General features: G+C 40.2%; 4 protein-coding genes across 5 annotated transcripts; all 4 read left to right on the top strand.

Moving 5' to 3' along the window:
- Positions 1-2,562: 2,562 nt before the first annotated feature.
- On the top strand, positions 2,563-3,331 carry LOC148424097 (gamma-crystallin M3-like). The gene is made up of 3 exons (XM_088414522.1): positions 2,563-2,601; positions 2,685-2,933; positions 3,050-3,331. The coding sequence occupies exons 1-3, from the start codon at positions 2,593-2,595 to the stop codon at positions 3,329-3,331; spliced, it is 540 nt and encodes a 179-aa protein (XP_088270648.1). The 5' UTR covers positions 2,563-2,592.
- Positions 3,332-7,514: 4,183 nt separating this feature from the next.
- LOC148424096 (gamma-crystallin M3-like) lies at positions 7,515-8,326 on the top strand. The gene is made up of 3 exons (XM_088414518.1): positions 7,515-7,601; positions 7,673-7,915; positions 8,011-8,326. The coding sequence occupies exons 1-3, from the start codon at positions 7,593-7,595 to the stop codon at positions 8,284-8,286; spliced, it is 528 nt and encodes a 175-aa protein (XP_088270644.1). The 5' UTR covers positions 7,515-7,592; the 3' UTR covers positions 8,287-8,326.
- A 4,133-nt stretch (positions 8,327-12,459) lies between these two features.
- Positions 12,460-13,498, top strand: LOC148424095 (gamma-crystallin M2-like). 2 transcript variants are annotated; one of them, XM_088414822.1, is made up of 3 exons: positions 12,460-12,769; positions 12,842-13,084; positions 13,166-13,498. In XM_088414822.1, exons 1-3 carry the CDS (start codon positions 12,761-12,763, stop codon positions 13,436-13,438), a joined length of 525 nt encoding a protein of 174 aa, XP_088270948.1. In that variant the 5' UTR covers positions 12,460-12,760; the 3' UTR covers positions 13,439-13,498. The 2 variants fall into 2 exon arrangements, with proteins under 2 accessions (XP_088270948.1, XP_088270947.1); XM_088414821.1 differs by having other exon boundaries at positions 13,163-13,498.
- Positions 13,499-17,155: 3,657 nt separating this feature from the next.
- Positions 17,156-19,898, top strand: LOC148424094 (gamma-crystallin M3-like). Its single transcript, XM_088414820.1, has 3 exons — positions 17,156-17,202; positions 18,503-18,745; positions 19,604-19,898. The coding sequence occupies exons 1-3, from the start codon at positions 17,170-17,172 to the stop codon at positions 19,880-19,882; spliced, it is 555 nt and encodes a 184-aa protein (XP_088270946.1). The 5' UTR covers positions 17,156-17,169; the 3' UTR covers positions 19,883-19,898.
- The last annotated feature ends 1,591 nt before the right edge of the window (positions 19,899-21,489 follow it).

Genomic DNA, 21,489 nt, shown 5'->3' with positions numbered 1-21,489 from the left:
AACAGGATAGAGGTGGCAGACCTTGTGGCCTGATGTCACAGCAACAATCTATACCTCAACACGGACAAAACCAAAGAACTGATCATAGACCCAAGGCGGCAGGTAGAACCACACGATGGGACTGAGGTGGGAGGGTAAAAGCCTTCAAAGTTCTCGGCACCCACATCAGCGAGGATCTCACCTGGTTCCACAACACTCGACAGATCATCAAGAAGTCCCAACAGAGACTGTATTTTCTGCAGAGACTGAAGAAATTTGGCATGTCAGCAAAGACTCTTGACAACAACAGATACACAATCCAAAGTGCCCTCTCCACCTTTATCACAGTCTGGTACGGCAACTGCACGGCAACAGCACGGCACAGGAGGAAGGCTCTCCAGCGTGTGATCAAGTCCTCACAGCCCATCTGTGGAGCAGTTTTACCATCACTGCAGGACATTTACAGTACCACACGAGGATATTGCGAAAAACACGCAACATCATCAAGGACAAGACACATCCACAACACAATCTGTTTGAACTGCTGCCATCAGACAGATGCTACAGGAGCCTGAGGGCCAGGACTGCCAGACTGGCAAACAGCTTCTACCCACAAGCCATACGGATTCTCAACAAACTAATTTGCCCTCTACTGCATGCACAAACAATATCTTGCACTAACATTTTGCACTACATGATATTCTGCACTACATTATTAGCACTATAGTCCCTGTTTGTTGTTTATTGCTTTTTATTTATTGCTCGATTATGGAATGTAATGTGCTGCTCGGAGAAGTGAACAGAATAAGAATTTCATCGTGTGGTACCTATATACAAATCACAATAAATCTCTTGAATATGTAACATGTACAGACTAGGAGGCTAAAAAATGACTCCAGATTATAATTACGTATTTTAAATGACTCTATGTGATGGAACAATGTGTTCATTCCTAAAGTGTTGCAAATTGGGATTTTCTTTCTAATGCAAATTTTTACACTAGGGACTAGACACTATTCCCACCAGATGAGATGTCACAAGATTGGGTCCATGAGTATGAGATGAGGAGATTTTGGCAAGTTTCAAAGAAAAAAAAATCAGCTTTCTTTTTATTGAGCAGACTGCAAGAAAGCTTTAGCATGCAAATGTAAAAAAAAAAAAAAAAAATGGAGAGGCACTCGAGTCACATAAAAATGAACCCTGAGGGAGATTTAATCGACTCTGTCTTCATTAAAAGCTTCATTAAAAGATTTACGCCCTTAGAGCATTATGGAAAGACAGTGGAGCCAAGATATGCTCCGCCATTCAGCTTTTCAAAAAGACTGAAAAAAAATGCTGGCAGTGTCTTGACCAAAACGAGCAGAGTGGCAAACATGTGACATGGACATCAAAAGCAATGTCATTGTTGACATTTTTGTTTTTCTGCAAAATAGACTGAAGTAGTATGATGATTGTTTAAGCATCTATGTCGCGAAGCAGAAAACATTTTTAAATCATTCAAATCCTTTGGAATCGAAAATCATTTATGAATCGAATCTGAGACATAAAAATCAGGAATCGAATCAAATTGTGCAGGTTTGCCTATCCCAGTTCTCTTTGGGCAGTAGGTGAGGTAAACCCTAAGCAGGGCACACATAGACAAACAACCATTCATACTCATAATCACACCTAAGGACAATTTAGAGTGTTCAACTAACCTATCACACAAGCTTTTGGAACCTGGAAAAAAAAACTGGGGTGCCTGGGGAAACCCCACGCAGGCACAGGGTGAACACGTAAACTCCAAACAGAAAGTCCATCGCTCATAAACAAATCCTCTGCACTGTTAGCCAGATGTGTTGACTAGTCTCCCACCGTGCTGCAAGTCGGATGTCTTGACATGCAAAAGTTCAATGTGACCACAGCAAATATCGGAATCTTGACTCAGAAACATGACTCCTCAGGAAACAAGGAAGATAGCGTGACATGACGGTCAGAGCTCGACTTGATGTTCAGATATGATGTTTCCCTGAGAACCTAGAGCTTAAATACTATCTGCCATTCATCCTATATTACATAATAAAGCCAGGACCTTAGCAACTGCATGGGGAACAAACAAGTCAGAACAGTAAATACAGGACATAGGTGAAAAATACATCAAAATGAACAAAGGTGACAAGTGCATGTCCATTATGACAAAGGTGACAAATACACGACCATAGCAACTGCATCTCCCAAAAGTACATCTGCTGTTTGAAGGAAGTTCAGATGCACATTAAGAATTAGAACCTGCACCATCAAATGATCACACAAAGATAATTTTTCACACTACATAAGAACGGGATCCAACAAAGTGCTCGTGCCCACAGAGTGAACAAAAAGAGGCCCAGCTGACACGTCCTCACCCCATAGGAGAGGTGGTCACAATTGGCACAGGACCAGATGCATACAGTCAGGAATAATAACTGGATGCAAAGTGATTGAACAAACATTACAGGACTGTATGCGGTGCTGCTGAGTAAGATGTTCCACACAAAAGCTCCATAGATCATTTGGCTATCATGACCAGCTATAAAAGGTTTTGGCGGTTGGGGGCAGACAGCAGTGCAATCAGTGACAGGGTTGGACGTCAGCATGGGCAGAGTATGCGAAATAATATTTTTTTATTTAAATATTATGATTTTTCACATGGCCGTTGGGATTCAGATTTGTATCTGTTTTTGCAGATCATCTTCTATGAGGACAGGAACTTCCAGGGTCGCTCCTATGAGACCAGCAGCGACTGCGCAGAGCTGACATCCTTCCTGAGCCGCTGCAACTCATGCCGCGTGGAGAGTGGTTGCTTCATGGTCTATGAGCGCCCCAACTTTATGGGCCACCAGATGCTGGTCCGCAGAGGGGAGTACCCTGACAACCAGCGCCTGATGGGAATCAGCATGAGCGACTGCATCCGTTCCTGCCGTATGATCCCCATGGTGAGAACATCAAGGTGGCGGTGGCGTTTGCTACTGGCATGTTACCTTTTGGAAAACTCCCAAATCGGAAGCAAGTTCGTTTGTCCCACCCTTTAGTTGCGTCTCTGATTTTGCAGCACCGAGGTCCATTCAGGATGAAGATATTCGAGAGAGAGAACTTTGGCGGTCAGATGAACGAGCTGCTGGACGACTGCGACAACATCCTGGACACCCTGCGCATGTCCGACTGCCTGTCCGCCCAGGTGATGGAGGGCCACTGGCTGCTGTACGAGCAGCCCCACTACAGGGGCAGAATGCTCTACCTGAGGCCCGGAGAGTACAGGAGTGTGAGAGACATGGGGATGGGTCCGGTTGACATGAGGATCGGTTCTATCAGACGCATCATGGAAACATGTTAAGCGGCTCATATTTACAAAATGTAATGATTCATATCAATAAATGCTTCATAACTTATAACATGACAATAGTGTTATTGTTGATTATCCACCACAAACTGCTTCTGTATAAACTGTACAGTATGTAAGGCATTTGGCCAGACGTGGTTGTTAGTTTTTCAATCGAAATGATTTATAATTTTAGAGGTGTACATTTCACATTTTTGGTGGGCCCAGATTCATCATTTGTTGGCGCACCGGGCCCCCTTCCGTCATCATTCACCTTTTTTTTTTTTTTTCAAGCCAAACCAAACAGTAATCATCGTTCTATTGGTGCATCGTTTTATTTCACCCGTGCTTCCATCATGACTTGGTCACTCACCATCAGTGGTGCACTTGTGTGTGTGTGTGTGTGTGTATTTTGGTGGTGACCAACAAGCAAAATGAATTGCGAATTGCATGTGCAACGCGAATGTCGTTGCTTTTTACATTCTTTTTAGCTGGCCCTTGTTCCCACTGCCATGCAAACTAATAAAAAGAAATTTCACTCATAAGAACATACATCTGCAATCAAACATCTTCATTAATTTTCCATAGGTAGTCATCTTTGGGCCCTTCCAATTTCTTTGAAATGGACGTCTCCAGAAATGCTCTAGAAATGCTTTAGCCAAGTGACGACTGTGACAGGATCAGAGTGTAGATTGATTGCTCTTCGCTGTGTTTCTCCCCCTCACCTGGTGTCAAACAACTGCTCTTGCATTTTTGTCCTGAACGGACAAGTTCAGCTGTCTTTTCCTTTTCATAATAGGTCAAAGTCCGCCAAAAAACGTATCCACACAGCCTCGTTGCTGACAACAAAGACGCAATAAGGCAGCATCACAGTGTGAAATGTGGTTTAAAAGCATCAAATGCAACCAGATGATTCTCTGTGTATCATGCAACAATGTTGCTTGCTTGGTGAAACACTACTCTTCTTGGTATGTGAATCCCTCCAAACACAACAATCTTTGAGACTTCTGTGAGGCCTTACATTTCTCACTGTGTTTTGATGAAATGGCTCACAATCTGCCATTCAGGAGAAGCATAAGTGACAAAAATGAAGTATTTTTACAGGACAAAATGTGACAATAATTGGACACAAAATATAAAATGCTGCTCGCTCCAGATTACTGCTAGCTTTGCGCTCCTCTGTGTTAGCTTGATGTGCCTGGTCGCCACTGGCTTGTGGCTCCTGCTCATCATTGGTTTGCTCCTGCTTGTCGTTAGCTCGATGATCCTGCTCATCACTTTCCTGCCAATGGCTTGTCGCTCCTAGTCAACCAAGTTTCTATGGATGAAGACAGCAAGAGCAGCGAGAGCTCGAAGGCTGCCAAACCATCTTCTTTCTTCGTTTTTTGGCTACACTCAATTTCCATACAAAACAGAAGCTAGAACTTAACTTGGACGCTGACCACATGACAATCAGTGAACTGCTACAACTAAGAGATCTGTTTAGCGCCTGTAATTCAGCAAAAGGAAAACTTCAAAGGTTTTGTGTCAGAATAATTGTAAAAATAGTGATTGCACATTTGCTATAATAAATGTAACTGTTTACAATGAAGAAATTCTTTGCCAAGAGAATAGATGCGTTGCTTGCAACAAAACAATGTGTGCTATGAGAAGGTTGCTGTGAGATGGTTGCTGTCTCGAACTTCGCCGTGGAAAGGATGGCCCCAGTCAATGTCACTTTGCTTGCTATCTACGAAATATCTTGCCAAGCTTGTAATAATCATACACACAGAAAAAGACACGTGTACCATGTTCCGGCCATGTTGTTTTTAGGGAGGGAACCTTTGTTTAAATTAGGGACTTCTAAAATACAAAGGGAGGGTTCAGAGAGGCTGCTCTAGAGCGCAGTAGAATGGGACTCACGCAGTCCTCCGTTCTCCTCATGCACGAGAAAGAAAACATGCCTTTTCTCCATCTTTGTCTATAGGTTCTTACAAATGTCTAACCTCTCATTTTGTCAAAATGATTCTCGACTCAACTAACACATGACTTGAGAAAAACAGAAACTACAAGAAGTGAAAAATCTTTTACAAAATACGCAGAAGGCCGTTGATGATATTAATATTGCTCAAACTAAACATGCAGAACAGCGTCAAATCATGAAAGCAGAAATCTAAAAGATATGCGGCAATCTATTAATATTAACAGAAATAAGGACTATCTCAAGGGCCGGGTCAAAGAGGAATAACTTTGCTATGTGATGGATTGACAGAAACTCCTGGAGAAACACAGACAAACACAGAAGAAAAAGAAATGAAAATCCTGAAGGGAAAAACTTGTGACATCATAAAAAAGACCAAGAACACAGCATGCCATTTCTTGTAATGCTAGCGAAACCTGGGATAATGGAAGTCACTGGATCCAACAGACACTTAACACAAAGTATTGAATAAGGAAACATTTATTTACAAAAAGAGCACATAACACGCAACCGGGAGTCAGTCCAATAGAAGCAAAAATATGACAGGGGTCTAATAAAAAACAGAAAGTGACATTGACTAAAAGTGTCAATGTGGATGGAACGCGTGGGAAACAACTTGAGTGGTGGAACTAACAGGGCGACGATGTCGAAACACTAACGGTCGGGGAGAAATTCGAGGAATTAGTAAAGTAGCAAAAAAAAAGATAAGCAGAGAATACTCACGGCATCAAAAGTGACAACCGAGGGGAACAACAAGGAGAGTAAGCAAAAATAAAGAACTCGATAGAAACTCGGAAAACTCTGAAAAATTCTAAATGTGTTGAAAGAGCTGAGTAGTGGCGGATCTTAAGAGAATAATGTGACGTTGTAGCTCTGCTCCAGCTGCGCTAAAATAGTGGGTGAAGAACATTGGGAACAGGTGCGCAGCCAGTGGTTCCTTCCCTCACACAAGTCCTGCAATAAATGAGAGTCCCACCAGGGGAAGACAGATAGATCAGACAGATCACCATATTTCTGCCCTAAAGATAGATCTTGCAGATCAAAAATGGTCCGAATCTTATGATACACATGGCCCATTAAGAACTACCAAGTGTTAAGATTTAAATAAGCCATGGATGGCATGAGATAGATAGTATATGTAAAAAAAAAATCTGGTGTAATTTTTTTTTTTTATAAGAACAAAAGATGCAGAGCTAAATTATATGATATATACGAATAAACTTGTAAATATTATAATAACAAGTACGCGAGAACATTATCAACTATTAATGGATGTGAAAAATATTAAGTTATATACTAAATAGTCTAAAAGGGTTTTCAGGTGTTCATGGCACTTCTTTTTTCAAAAATCCTAAACTCTATCTAATCAAATGGACAAATAATATATATTTTTTTATATTTTACATGTTAAGTTTTATTTCTTTTGAGGGGGAACATGCATGCACAGAGACACAAAGGCAGGCGGACAGACAAGGGAGGGAGGGAGGGAGGGAGGGAGAGAGAGAGAGAGAGAGAGAGCGAGAGAGAGAGAGAGCGCTAATGTATGTGTACGTATTGTTTGGAGAAAAAAAGACAAACTATGTGATAACATTCTGGGTAAGCTAAAAGATTCTTCTAGCGTAGTCAGCTTGCTTCAAATAGAGTTTTAATGACTAAATCATTTGGTGGTGAGCAAGCTACTCTCAGCTGTTTGTTTATATTTAACAAGGTCATAAATCAATAGTGTATTTTGTCCATATATATAAAGAAATATATATATATATATATATATATATATATATATATATATATATATATATATATATATATATATATATATATATATATATATATATATATGAGAAGTCACACACAAACCCAAACACTACACGTAACTGCCAACAATAGTGATGTAATACATTTTTTACTATTAAATTGATTCAATTCACAAAGGCAAATCCCGCATATACAGGTCTGTGCACAAATTTGAGAAATTGACACCATTTGCATACTTTTTGCAAAATTATCAACATGTCAGAGTGGACTTGGTATCGTCAGGTCTTTAAAATCAGCATCTCAGACAAAAACGTGTGATTCGGACATCTATAAAACTAAGCAAAGGAAAATTCTGCGTGAACATTAGGACCATGCGAGTAGATATGCAAACGACTCAACTTTCTATAGGCTTTGAGTCAGTCAGGTGCTTGGTCAGGACTTCAAACAAAAGGGGGCATGCAGTCTTTGTCTCTTTTCTGGTATAAATGATGCATGTTCAGACTAGGAGGTATCAGTTCCAACAAATTTCCCTGAACGATCCACTAGAGCTCCACTATCAATATGGGCAAAGTAAGTAAGCCACCTCCGGCTGATGATTTATATTTTATGATGCCAGAAAACTCTACTTTTTTCCTCCAAAGATCATTTTGTTCGAGGAGAGGAACTTTCAGGGTCGCTCTTATGAATGCATGAGCGACTGCGCGGACATGTCCGCCTACTTGAGCAAGTGCCAGTCCTGCCGTGTGGAAAGCGGCTGTTTCATGGTCTACGAGCGCACTAACTTCATGGGCAACCAGCACTTCATGAGGAGGGGCGAGTACCCCGACTTGTCTAGCCTAATCGGCCTCAGCAGCGGTATTAGGTCCTGCCGTATGATGTCCATGGTAGGGTCTAAAAAACAACAAATGCCTCGCGAATTGTCTTGCTGTTTTAAATAATTCCCAATTTAACCATCATTCCTTTAAAAAAAAAAAAACAGCACAGGGGTCAGTTCCGGATCAAGATCTTTGAGAAGGAGAACCTGAGCGGTCAGATGAACGAACTGACAGATGACTGCGAGAACATTATGGAGCGTTTCGGCATGAACGAATGCATGTCCTGCCAGGTGATGGAGGGTCACTGGCTGCTCTTTGAGCAGCCCAACCTCCGGGGCAAGATGCTCTATGTGAGGCCTGGTGAGCACCGGAGCTTCAGGGAGATGGGCATGAGCAACACTCGCTTCATGAGCATGAGACGTATCACAGATGCTTGCTAATTGTAAACTGTTGCCCAAATAAATTTGATGACTTTCTAAATTCTGGTTTCATCGTACTTCATCATAAACAGTCAAAGTGATGTTTTTTGTGAAAATAAACTGTTGAGGCTGAAACCGCTTTCAGTATTGGACAAGCTCATCTATAGTAGTTAGATAATAATGGGCATGCCATGGATCACACATCACAACAGAAGTCATTTAAGATTCCCCGAGAAAAAACAATGAATGAAACCGCGTAAATGAAACTTCTCCACACTTGTTGCCACATGGATCAAACGTTCTCCTTCACACCACAGGGACTATTCCCCAGAACCAAGTACTAGCATATTCACAACACTGGAAGTGTTAAAAAAAAAAAAAAAAACATTTCTGGTACTGTTTCAGTTCTAGCAGAGACTCTGCTCGGTTTTGCAAGATGGCCTAGGACCCTACTACAGCGGACCCCCAGTTTACGACGTCATTTATTTCATCTCACGATGTAGACTGCAAAGTTTTTTCGTGCCCTCTTTACGCCATTTCTTTCACCTAACGACACCTCCTGGCAGTCAGTGTGCGTGCATGACTCTCCGTGCTCATATGTCTATACACGCATCACTACTTACGTTACTACAGCGCTGTTCTGCTATTGGTCGGCGTCACGACTCCCTAGGATACTTTTCTGCTCTTGGTCAGTGTCCCGGAATCACTAAGATGCTGGTCTGCTATTGGTCGCTGTCACTCGTTTCAAGTGTGACGGTATGGCAAAGCTTTGTTCTCTAGTGTGAGTAATTACAATATCGTATCTTTTGTGCCTCTTAGTGCTTAATTCAAAGTTCAATAGGTCCCAAAATTGCTAGTGATGTTAAAGAGAGAAGTAAGAAGATTATTCATATGGAAACGAAGCTGGAGATAATCAAGAAATATGAAGAAGGCTTGGCTAGGCTAGGCTAGGCTACCCTCGCTAGGGAATATGGCCATTACAAGCTCGTCACGTCACTCAAAGGTAAATAAATCCTTCATATGTTTTTTTTATTTATGATGATATTTAATTGTATACATGTATATTATAAATAAGTACCACTCACTATACAGTTTTGATACCAATTTTTAGTATGTATATACATGTTTTATGTTTTTACTTGAGGTTTTACACGCATTAGCTAATTAACATAGGTTTGGATTGCCCACCATACGGCGAATTCGCATTACGATCCCAACCGCGTAACGGATTTATCTCGTAAATCGGGAGCCCACTGTACTTTGGGACGGTGTCTGCAATGTTGAATAACAATTCTGATTGGATTACTACTTCGTTCTGCATTATTTTTCAGTCAACGTGTTTTAGAAGTCTATGACTATTCTTCTGCAGGTGTTGTATCAATGAAGTTATCTTGAAAATTAAAAAATGTCTAGTGGGAGTGCACAAGCATTGAGTGAAACAATACGATGTTACTAAGTGTGTGGTTTCATGTAAGAACATCTAGAGTTCAAGAGTTTTACTGTCATATGCATAGTGTATTATTACACAAAGAAAATCTTATTCTGTACACTTCCCCAAGCAGAAATACACTCCACACAATGGAGGAAATAAGAAAGTAACACAGTCAGATATCACAAATACTGTATGGATAGAAATAAGTATGAAACTGTGGGTAAACACCAAACTTTATTGACTGAGCGTGACTCATATTAAGATTGGGCTAATGAAGAATTTAGTTGCTAGCCCTGAAGAAATTTGCTTTATGTGTTTAGTTTTATGTAGTGTACTTTATGCATTTTCCATGTCTACAAGATTAATAAAATAATTATGGTGTTGCCTGCATCTTTTTCACTTTAGATGTGAAACTGATTTTGCAACCTAGAGTTTGATATCAGCAGGAATGATACATGCTTTTATTTATTTTTATTATGAAATATGACAAAGTAGGTGACTGTTGTGTTAACTGCTTGAGACAGTTTGTTTTTTTTCTGATTCTAGTTTGGGGTTGTTTCCGTGACCTTTGTCAGTGTCCTGTTTAGTTGATCGTGTCAAGTGGTGATCACAAAGTAACCAAAAAACCCAGAAAAAGACTTGAGTGGAAGAATCAGAAAATCATTATTGGAATCAAGGGACACTGACAAACAGGGCTGGTGACACATCAAGGCTCCAACAAGAACTGAAAAGAAACAGGGGACTAAATAAAAGCCAAATTGACAAGACAGCGATGAACACCTGAGCAAGACACAAGGAGTGCAGCGAGCTGATTGGCCAACACAAAGGAAACGGTTGGCGATCACAGATGGACACAATCAACTAAACAAGATACTGACACAATGGACAAGAATATAACACTAAAACAACTAAACACAAACCAAAATGAATTCAAACACGGCACATGACTGTGACCAAGTGATATGATTAAAACAGAAAACAATTGTCAGCAACTGAGGCTTCATGACACAATGAAGCTTTGCAACCAATTGGTTTGCACATGGTTCATTGTGCTTCATTTGCTCTATGGTTCCATCAAGTTGTGCAGAAGCCCAAGATATCAACAGTGTTGAGAATTCCGTAGCTATTTGTATAACATAATGACATCCATGTAATTGTGTCAAGATATGAACAAAATAAACAAATGCCATAAGGATATTTTTATTTAGAAATAATACCTTATCACAAGTATTTAACCTCAAATCGAAATAGGAATAAAATTGACAAGAAAAAAAATGCCTTGCTTGACAATGTATATACAGTAGGTATACAACAAAATTGGAAGTAAGTAATATTGGGATAAGAGTAAATACAATAGAAATCATACAGTCGTTTCACAGAATATTCTCCAACAGGGGAAATTCTACTTTTTCACGCAGGTTCCATTGCAACAATGGACAATACTCAAAAAACAATTGCAGTTGCACACGCAGGTGTAACAACAGCTCGAAATCCTCCACAAAATGCGAGCTGACAGGCGAAAGTCATTGGGTTTTGTGGCCACAGATATGGTGGGATGGTGTTTTTGTTTGTTTCGTTTTTTTCACCCTGAGGAGCACAGAAGCAAGTAGAAGCCACAATATATATACAGTATATATATATATATATATATATATATATATATATATATATATATATATATATATATATAAATAAACAAAAACATGTATGTCTAGATGAAAGAAATATACATTTTGGTCAGTTAATGATATGTTCTCTGTTACATACAAAATACTGTTACATCTTTATCACGCCAGGTACTTAATATAAAGTGTATTATAAAGTAAACACATATCCTTTTTTGGAAAAGGACACAATATTTTAAATTCCTCTTCATTTATTTTAATGGTATACAATTCATTAATTTTTTAAACCATTTGAAGATGTGAAGAAAGAGGGGAAAAATTGCTCATTGACCAATTTATTAGAATGTGAAGGAAATTATCAGTTCACTGATATGGATTTCTTCACCAGCTCAACTTCCCTTATTCAGCAAGTGCAATTTTTGACCTGTTAGTTTTTGCTAGATAAAAAGAGTGTCTGTCCATTTTTGTTGAAATTTTATTCATTATAAAGTCATTTTGAATCAACTATTTGGCTTCTTTCCTGTGTTTCTGTCACCTTTTTTTGCCAAAATTCCCTTACTCATATCTCATATCTAAGATAATTTTTATCCATCCAGAAATTTCATCGTTAGATCGACCCAGCTTCCTGGGAGCCTGAACAGGACAAACAGTATCAGAATTGGATGTGTATCCCCAATGTCCTCCACTGACTTACTTACTTCCAATACCTTATCCTGATGATTAGAAAAACATTGGTCAGTACTAAAGACCTCAAAACGATTTTTTAATGGTTGTAAATGACTGTAAGTCATTTTGCAGAATTGCACAGTTATCATAAAGAGTTTGGATGGATGGATGGATGGATGGATGGATGGATGGATGGATGGATGGATGGATGGATGGATGGATGGATGGATGGATAGATAGATAGATAGATAGATAGATAGATAGATAGATAGATAGATAGATAGATAGATAGATAGATAGATAGATAGATGCATACATACCCACATGCCTCCACAAGCCACCAGAAAAAACACTTTTGTTTGTCGGCCAGTTCTTTGTATAAAGCTGTGTCAGACTATTGTCGAAGGCAAACAAAAGGATACTCATGCCTATAAATTGTCGGCTTACAGATGAGAGTGTCGTGCGGTGTGTTTTGAGTAAATCAGATGGTAATGTCCCACTCACTGTTGGAAGCCTGAAGAAAATGCTCATTGTTGTGTTTCCCATTTGGGGGAAAAGGTGATTGTAAAGTCTTCCCTTGGATGGTGTCAAAGTGGAAATGTGACGAATGCCCCTCAGCACTCCATAGGGCCTCCATACCATGTTGCTGTGTCAGGGCTTCACACACAATGGTGACCATAGAGTCTTTGGGTTTGGTCAGGTATAAAAGACACGGTAGCGTCGTCACCAAAGCAGCATCACAGGTCTCTGAGGAACCAATACACACGCAACCATGGGCAGGGTAAGTGCACAAATCCATACTTTAACCCATCTGCTTTTACGACATTTTTAAACTCCGGAATCACTTTTCCAGATCACCTTCTTCGAGGAGAGGAACTTCCAGGGGCGCTCTTATGAGTGCATGAGTGACTGCTCCGACATGTCCTCCTACCTGAGCAGGTGCCAGTCCTGCCGGGTTGAAAACGGTTGCTTCATGGTGTACGAGCGCCCTAACTTCATGGGTAACCAGTACTTCATGAGGAGGGGTGAGTACGCTGATTCCATGAGCATGATGGGCATGAGGGACTGCATCAGGTCTTGCCGCGCTATTCCCATGGTAAGCGAGATAACATTCAGAAAGAATTTTCTTAATAAAGAATGACAATGATTTTAAAATGTGCAAATTGTCCCCAAGCAGCACAGAGGCCAGTTCAGGATGAAGATCTTCGAGAGGGAGAATTTCAGCGGCCAGTCTCATGAGCTGCAGGAAGACTGCGACAACGTCATGGACCGTTTCCGCATGAGTGATTGCATGTCCTGTCAGGTGATGGACGGCCACTGGTTGATGTTTGAGCACCCCCAGTTCCGTGGCAAGATGATGTACGTGAGGCCCGGCGAGTACCGTAGCTTCAGGGAGATGGGCCTGAGCAGCATGCGGATCATGAGCATGAGACGCATCATGGACATATAAAAGTTGTTCTGTGGAATGTTTCACTGAAAGGAACTTAAATAAAGCTTTTCTCCAAAAATATGCTGTCTGCCCGAGAAAGTATTTGTTCATTCTGAGACACGAGTATCATTTATAGTCACCGTCATAATAATGTCGATTTTTAGCCATTTTTTTCTTGTTCTGAAAATGGTTGCCCTTACATCATAAAGATATAAGTTTAAATTATGAGACCATCAATGGAAGTTGTAGTTTTGTCCTTCAGGTACATTGCGTTAATGGTGTTTACCAAGGAACTTTTGGGAGAATAACCAAATGTGTAAAGAAGTTTGAAATGATGCAGTGTTAGTGCAAGAAAAATAAGCCTATTACTAAACTACGAAAAACAAGAAAAAACATCCACACAACCAACTATCCGTCCATCCATCCTTTGTTTACTGCTTATCCACTGTCGGGTTGAGGGGGCAGCAGCTTTAGCAGGGAAGACTCCCCTCTTCCCAGCCGCTTCGTCCAGATTCTCTGGGGGGGGGGATCCCCAGGTGTCCCCAAGCCAACCGAGAGACTTTAACATCTCTATAAAGACTATAGCATGTCCTGGGGTATGCTCCTGGTGGGATATGCTCGGAATATCTCACCAGGGAGGCATCCATGAGGCATCCTAGACAATTCCCCAAGCCAACTCAGTTAGCTCTTCTTATTGTGGAGTGCCTCCTGGATGACCAAGCTTCTCATCATATATCTATAGGAGCACCCAGACACCCTACGCCGCTTGTATACAGGATCTCATTCTTATGATCACGACTCACAGCTCGTGACCATAGGTGAGGGCAGGAACGTAGATCGACCAATTTATAAAGGTTAATCTTCCACTGAGTAAGAAAAAAATAAAAACGCTTGCTCCAATAACTTTGAAGCAAGCAACCACTTAAAAGCTATGTTGTTTGATTAAACCAGCCCTGAGTGCTTGGCAAAAGGATGTACAGTCATTTAGTTTTGAAACGTATGTGGCAAAACACCCTGTGACAGAACGGACAATTGCCATGGCAAAAACTGAATGAAGGAGCCAAAAACACACACACACACACACACACACACACACAAAGCCAACATATGCTGTAGATCTAGTCCAATAAGATTGTCCTGAGCGCTCTGGTGCAGCCTTGTTTCAACTCTATGGCGTTATATTTGTGCCACAATTACGCACGCGCGGAAAAAAAAATTGAGCGGAGAAAATCAAACTGAGCGAGCGAAAACAGATTTTGAGAGCAAGAAAAAAACTATTGAGCGCGTAATGATAAGAGTTTGAGCGCGCGCCGATGGAGTTAGAACACAGAAAAAGAAATTGCTCGCTCAAAATTCCTTTTTGCTCGCTCGCAATAGTATTCTCGCGCTCAACATCTCGCTCTCGCTCGCGATACTCCTCCCTCCCTCGCTCAACATCGCGTTTGCTCAACATCGAGCTCTCGCTCGCTCGAGTCGTCCTCTGCGCTCGCTCAGTTCTGTTCACGCGTTACGTTTGTGCCACAAAACCAGCCAATCAGAGCTTGTTAAAGCACATTGATTGACAGCTTGGTATCCAATGAGATTGCTTGTTGTGTTCACCCGGAACGAGCAAACGAGAGTGCGTCACATCGACGTAGGCGGGAGGGGTGGGCTTATATTATTAAAGTACAAAAACTAACAAGGTATTTCTGTCAAATGATACAATACAGTAATAATAATAATATTAAAAGTAATTCTCCAGCCCAAGTCCGTGTTGACGCACTCTCGTTTGCCCTTTTCGGGTGAACACGGGGCAAACGAGAGTGCGTCAACGGATAGCGTACAAGCAATCTCATTGGATACTAAGCAGTGTCAATCAAAGTGCTTTTACAAGCTCTGATTGGCTGGTTTTGTGGCACAAACGTAACGCGTGAACAGAACTGAGCGAGCGCAGAGGACGAGTCGAGCGAGCGAGAGCTCAATGTTGAGCAAACGCAATGTTGAGCGAGGGAGGGAGGAGTATCGCGAGCGAGAGCGAGATGTTGAGCGAGAGAGGGCTATCCTGAGCGAGCAAAGAGGAATTTTGAGCGAGCAATTTCTTTTTCTGTGTTCAAACTCAATCGGCGCGCGCTCAAACTCTTATCATTACGCGCTCAATAGTTTTTTTCTTGCTCTCAAAATCTGTTTTCGCTCGCTCAGTTTGATTTTCTCCGCTCAATTTTTTTTTCCGCGCGTGCGTAATTGTGGCACAAATATAACGCCATACAACTCTGCCATATTAGAGAGTTTTATGGCATGAACTACCAACTTAAGGTCACACCATGTTTCAATTGCATTTAAATCTTGACTTTAAATTGGCCACTATAAGACCTTAAAGTTTGTTAATTTGGAACAATTCTGAGGTGGACTTACTGGTGTGTTTTGGATAGTTGTCCAGCTGAGCTTGAGTCTGAGGGCACAAACTGATTCTCCTTTAGGATCTTCTGGTAATCAGCAGAATTAACTTTTCTGTCAATCACAGCAAGTTGTCCTGGACCTGAGGAAGCAAAGCAGCAACACACCTTCATGACTATTTCCTCCTCCTTGGTAAATAAAGTCATTAGAAACAGCATCGTATATATTCTCAGGTCATCTCAATGTGGTTTAATGAAATGAAAACTTTGCAAAATGGAAAATATGCATACAAAAACACAGAAATTACAAAAGGTACTTTTTCTGCACACATGCTATATACAGACATTTTCAAAGTATTATGAGAACTTGCCAGCTGATCAAAAATTGCCATCCCGCAAGAATGTGAGCTCTGTGTTAGGAAATGAATCCTATAGACGCTGTCCAAGTGTGTATTCCATGCACTGTGAGACACAACCAACCAGACAAAGTTTACAAATCACTGGAGGCTTGTAACGATTTTCTAAAAGGATAGGATGCAAAATTAAAACTCTTATCCATTGAAGCCATTTCAGTTTTGGTATGTAATCCGCCGGTTGTTGTTTATGATGTACAATGATGATGTGCTTATGCAGTGCTTAAATGTACATAATAATATGAGGGATGAAGCTTAATTTTTGTCTACTTTTTTGGGTATTCTCAAAATGATTGCTGCATCAGTGCAATGAAAGACTGACGAACTGGTCTGTGGCCGACTTGTGAGTCCTGACCCATTAGTTACTTTTCGAATCATTGTTTTGACTTAAAACAATGACTTGATAATTGTGTTCAATGGCTAACGGTGCTTGTTGGGTTCATCACTAGGATTTTCACTTCTAACTGCTTAGGGTTGAGAAGTCAAAATTGTGTTCGCATTTAGATTTGAAGATGAGTTTATTGGTTAAAGTCAAATGTGTCGATGGAATGATTCTTAAATAAAATGTCAATGTGCTTTTTTTGGGTCAAATTTGGAAAATAATTAGTTTGATGCAGTCTATAAGGTACACAGGTACAAGTTGTTACGAACATTTACTACATGTTTAAAATCAATTCAAAAGAACAAAGACATTTCTCATCTATACAATCTGAAGTAATGTTTGTTAACCAGCGGAGGAACTCGTGACCTGGCTGAAAATGCTTTCTATCATGAAAGAAAAGGCTTTTCTAAAGACTGAAATGTTCCCGTGGCCCTGAAATTATGGCCATAACCTCTGTGTTCTGTGTGTCAATAGTAAGTCGCTGACTCAGGGCTTTGTTAAGGGGAGGGGCCATGGTTCGGTCCGGTATAAAAGGAAAGGGTTAAATCAGGTGCAGCAAACCACAGCAACACATCTCCAACCAGGATGAGCAACACTGGGAGCAGTATGAGGGGCAAGGTGAGTTTCATTTAAACTCATTTCAAATGTTTTGAAGATTCTTGTCTATTTCCTACCACGTGTTCTGCTCAGGATTGGAAGTGAGGTGGAGTTTATCACAGCTTTCTATGGGTGTGAAGTAGGGTGCACCATGGACTGAGAAAAAAAAAAAAAAAACTGAGAAATTATGCTGTTCTTGATAAAGTTGCAGATTATAAAGGTTCCAATTTTCACTCCGCTTGTGTTTTCCACCTTCGTCACTTCCGGTTCTCATCTCGTCTCGTGCTTTAATTTGGTAGCTAAACGGTCACTCGGAGTGAAGATTGTTCTGACGGCCCTGTCCTGATTCAACATGATGAATGGGCCCGAAAACCCCTTTCCGACGTCCAGGGGTGGAAAGCTTTGAGTATCTCACGATTCGATTCCAATTTTGGGGTCTGATTGGACTCAGACTTGATTTTCAATTTAGAATTGATTTGATTCAATTAAAAATGAATTCTGCCTCAGTTAATAAATCTGCAAAGAATCATCATACTACTTCAGTCTACGGGGAAACAAAGTGTTGTTTTTTTTACATGTATCAAGCTTTTATTTGTAAGGAACATTCCCACAAAAATAGCATGTGGACCGCTATTATTCTTTGATACATGAATTTGGAGGGTTTTTTTATACATTGTTTTGTATTTGATCTTGATTGATTATATTTTATTTATATTTTATTTATTCATTTTGTTACTTTGTGGACATGTTGAAATTTTGTGTTCTGTTGATTATGGACCAGTCGCTTTCTGTTCTTGTATGAATATTTGTTTCTGGTTAGCAGATTTAATTCAAATGCGCTTGAGAGGGTTACAGGAATAGGCTTATTGCCGTTGTTGATCCATTTAATAGATCAATGAGAATTGATTTTTTTTTTGGCACACCCTTAGTGCTTTCCTTTGTTTCGCCGCCCACCCATTGATCATTGAATTCAAGGTTATTTTTTTTCTCTAAACTTAGTTTAGGATGCAAAAAATGAAATGATTCAAAAGTGTGTCCTTCAGGGTAAATGTGTAAGTAATCAGGAAGGCATTTAAAAGATTGGCTTTCTGATTGGAATTAAAAAAAAAAAAAAAAAGGATGGACATTATAATGGAGCTGGCGAAATTCGCTGGGTTTTGGTAGGCAAAGCAAAAAAAATCTTGTTTTAAACCTGAATGTTTCCCTAATGTCGTGAGATACTGGAGTACCCATAAACCGGCCCAAGCACTTTCTGCGTGTTAAATTTAATTTCTTTTAACCTGGTGTATGATCAATGACCATTCTTCTCCCGCTTTCCCAGATCATCTTCTACGAGGAGAGGAACTTCCAGGGCCGCTCCTATGAGTGCGTGAACGACTGCTCTGACATGTCGTCCTACCTGAGCGGGTGCCAGTCCTGCCGGGTGGAAAGCGGCTGCTTCATGATCTACGAGCGCCCCAGCTTCATGGGCAACCAGCACTTCATGAGAAGAGGCGAATACGCTGACCACATCACCATAATGGGCATGAGAGACTGCATCAGGTCCTGCCGCATGATCCCCATGGTGGGTTGAAATTCGGGGTGTGAATCCGTGCCATGGTGCGAATTCAAACTGGCTGTTTTTCAAATTGAAACACCGTTACAAAAGTGCTCTTTCAGGGCAGATTGGTTAAGTTGGGAGCAGTATAATTTCACATTAAGAACTCAGTTTTATAAAATTGAATTGACATTTTTAAGCATTTTGTCAAACGAACCGAATACTGAATCTCCCTGAGAACTGTTGCTTCATAGCTCACAAAAATATCTTCAAACACCAAATTTGTTTCTTATTGGTGTTATCACAAAAGTAACTTTAACTACTGAAAAGCTTTTTGATGTTGAAAAAATAGTAATTCCACTAAGAAAGGTTGTCAAACTGTTAAAGTTGTTTGTGTCCGATATAGTTTTTTGTATGTATGTGGGGGGGTTAGGGTTAGGGTTATTTAATTATAATTAATTATTAAATATAATTAATGATCAATTATAATGTAACATACCAAGCACACATAGAGCGTTTTCTCCTTTTGTTACATACGAAGTGCAAAGAGAGTGCTTTTGCTCTTGTTTTAAGACAGAAAAAAGCCTCAAGCAACACATTCCTTGCCTTGCGATAGCGGTTTCAAAACTATGTATCCAATCAATGCACCTAAGGTTTTCTTGTATCAAATGTGGTGATGGCTACCAACAGAATCTTAATTCTTGGAGTTCATTTTTGCAGACCAATATGCAGTTGGTTTATCTTTCAAACGAGGGTCAGAACAATGTGGTTGCCAGTGGTGGCCAAGGCCGCTCCTTTTAACTTTCTGACCATCCCCTGGCCACAACCACACCTAGGGGGAAATTTGACATCTGTGATGGTTTTTTTCTAACCCTCTCCAAGCAGCACAGAGGTCAGTTCAGGATGAAGCTCTATGAAAAGGAGAATTTCAACGGCCAGTCCTATGAGCTTCAGGAAGAATGCGACAACATCATGGAGCGCTTCCGCATGAACGACTGCATGTCCTGCCAGGTGTTGGAAGGCCACTGGCTGATGTTCGAGCAGCCCCACTTCAATGGTAGAATGGTGTATGTGAGGCCCGGCGAGTACCGCAACTTCAGAGAGATGGGCCTGAACAGCATGAGGGTCATGAGCATGAGACGCATTATGGACTCTTGCAACTAAACATGTACTGAATGTATTAAAAACAGGGAATGAAATAAAATGGAATACTGTTCTAACATTTGTCATACCTTTACTTTTTGTTTTAAAAGTGAATAGTGTTATTGTGACATAGAAGTGCCCTATGCCCTAGAGTTTTTCAAATCAAGTGAAAAAAGAAATAGAGACAGCCGCCAGTATTTTCTTAGCCACTCATTGGAAACAGTCAAAGAGACAAATACAAATTGAAAATAGTTGGAAAGCAGAGTTTGGAAATTCAGGTGGTTAAAAATATCCTCGGTGCTAGGACTGCTGAGGTGAATGAAATCTGGGCAGTTCTTCAAGACTCTGCTTGTTGTAGGGCTGTCCTGGTTGACACACCCCACAGAGGAAAGTGGCTAGGGAGGGAAGTCTGGGCTTTCTATCTAAAAGCTGCTGCATCTGCGACCTGACCTTGGATAAGCAGTGACAGACGGACGGGCGGACGGGCGGATGGATGGATCAAAAATACTAGTGTGTGTATATGTGAGACTTTTGAGTTAATTCCCCTTTATAAAGTTAGAATTTTTTCCATACCTTTGCCTATGTATTTCTTCATATTCGATTTGTATACAACAGTGCTGTTATTTCTTATTACAATATGTAACAAAAATGAGCAGATTAATAGCATTCACTTCATTTCAACGGAGAAACGTTATTTCTTTTTGAGGAGAATTTACTGCTTGACACTCAAAGACCACCAAAAATAGATTTTGGTGCCACCTGTGTGCCTGTTTTGTATAATTCATGAGTCACTGGCAACAACATTTATAGAAATTGTGCAAAGTTTTGTGCAAGCACATATAGCAGACATCCAAATGTATGATGAAAATTCTGATGCCCATTCCAAGCAACGTTGGTTTCTGCTTTGCAAAATTCGCTGATCATTCAGACATGGACCATGAGAGCGTTCTACCGAGTTAAGGGTTAGGGTTGGGTTAGGCCAATATTTATTTTTACCGCAAAATGTTGAGTGTGTAAATCATTTATACAACTTAGCTTTTACCTTGGGTGTCCCTTATGTCAGGACATAGATTTTGTTGTTGTTTCTTTATTGTTGTTTTTTTTAGTTTAGGCTTGCATGTTAATATATCACAAATTGTCATTTGGATTATGTATTTACCTACACAGTAATAAAGTTGGCCGTGTTTTGTTATTTACCGTATTTTCTGGACTATAATGTGCACCGGTATGTAAGCCACAGCAGCAAAATATGAGCAAAAAAATGATTTTTGTCACGGATAAGCCGTACTGGACTATAAGCCGCAAGTAATAAAATGAGATATTTCCATAAAAAGATGGTATATGGAAGGTTTTTTGTTGTTGTTGTTGTTATTTAATGTTTTTGTAATAGTCTGCCAAGAGCAACATCCTCTCTTTAACAGACTGAATATGCCTGCATGTTTCATTCCAACATATTTATAGAAAATGGATGGATGGATATTTTCAACACTAACAGAATACTGTTAGTTAAATAGCAGTTCAAAATCAATACTTCAATAGCATTTTTCCATTTCTCCCTTTGACAGATTATTTTCGTGAACATAAAAACACATCGCACATAATTCATATATACAATCATAAATGCATAA

The sequence above is a fragment of the Hippichthys cyanospilos genome, chromosome 5, assembly GCF_059441005.1.
Source record: "Hippichthys cyanospilos isolate Australia breed blue-spotted pipefish chromosome 5, RoL_Hcya_1.0, whole genome shotgun sequence".
Taxonomy (NCBI): domain Eukaryota; kingdom Metazoa; phylum Chordata; class Actinopteri; order Syngnathiformes; family Syngnathidae; genus Hippichthys; species Hippichthys cyanospilos.
The sequence above is the reverse complement of the archived record's forward strand: the minus strand, read 5'-3'. Positions and strand labels throughout refer to the sequence as shown.

Coding starts and splice junctions, on each gene's coding strand:
- LOC148424094 (XM_088414820.1), top strand. CDS start 17,170: ATGAGCAACACTGGGAGCAGTATGAGGGGCAAG. Junction 17,203..18,502: donor GGAGCAGTATGAGGGGCAAG/GTGAGTTTCATT, acceptor CCGCTTTCCCAG/ATCATCTTCTACGAGGAGAG. Junction 18,746..19,603: donor CCTGCCGCATGATCCCCATG/GTGGGTTGAAAT, acceptor CTCTCCAAGCAG/CACAGAGGTCAGTTCAGGAT.
- LOC148424097 (XM_088414522.1), top strand. Junction 2,934..3,049: donor CCTGCCGTATGATCCCCATG/GTGAGAACATCA, acceptor CTGATTTTGCAG/CACCGAGGTCCATTCAGGAT.
- LOC148424096 (XM_088414518.1), top strand. Junction 7,916..8,010: donor CCTGCCGTATGATGTCCATG/GTAGGGTCTAAA, acceptor AAAAAAAAACAG/CACAGGGGTCAGTTCCGGAT.
- LOC148424095 (XM_088414821.1), top strand. Junction 13,085..13,162: donor CTTGCCGCGCTATTCCCATG/GTAAGCGAGATA, acceptor ATTGTCCCCAAG/CAGCACAGAGGCCAGTTCAG.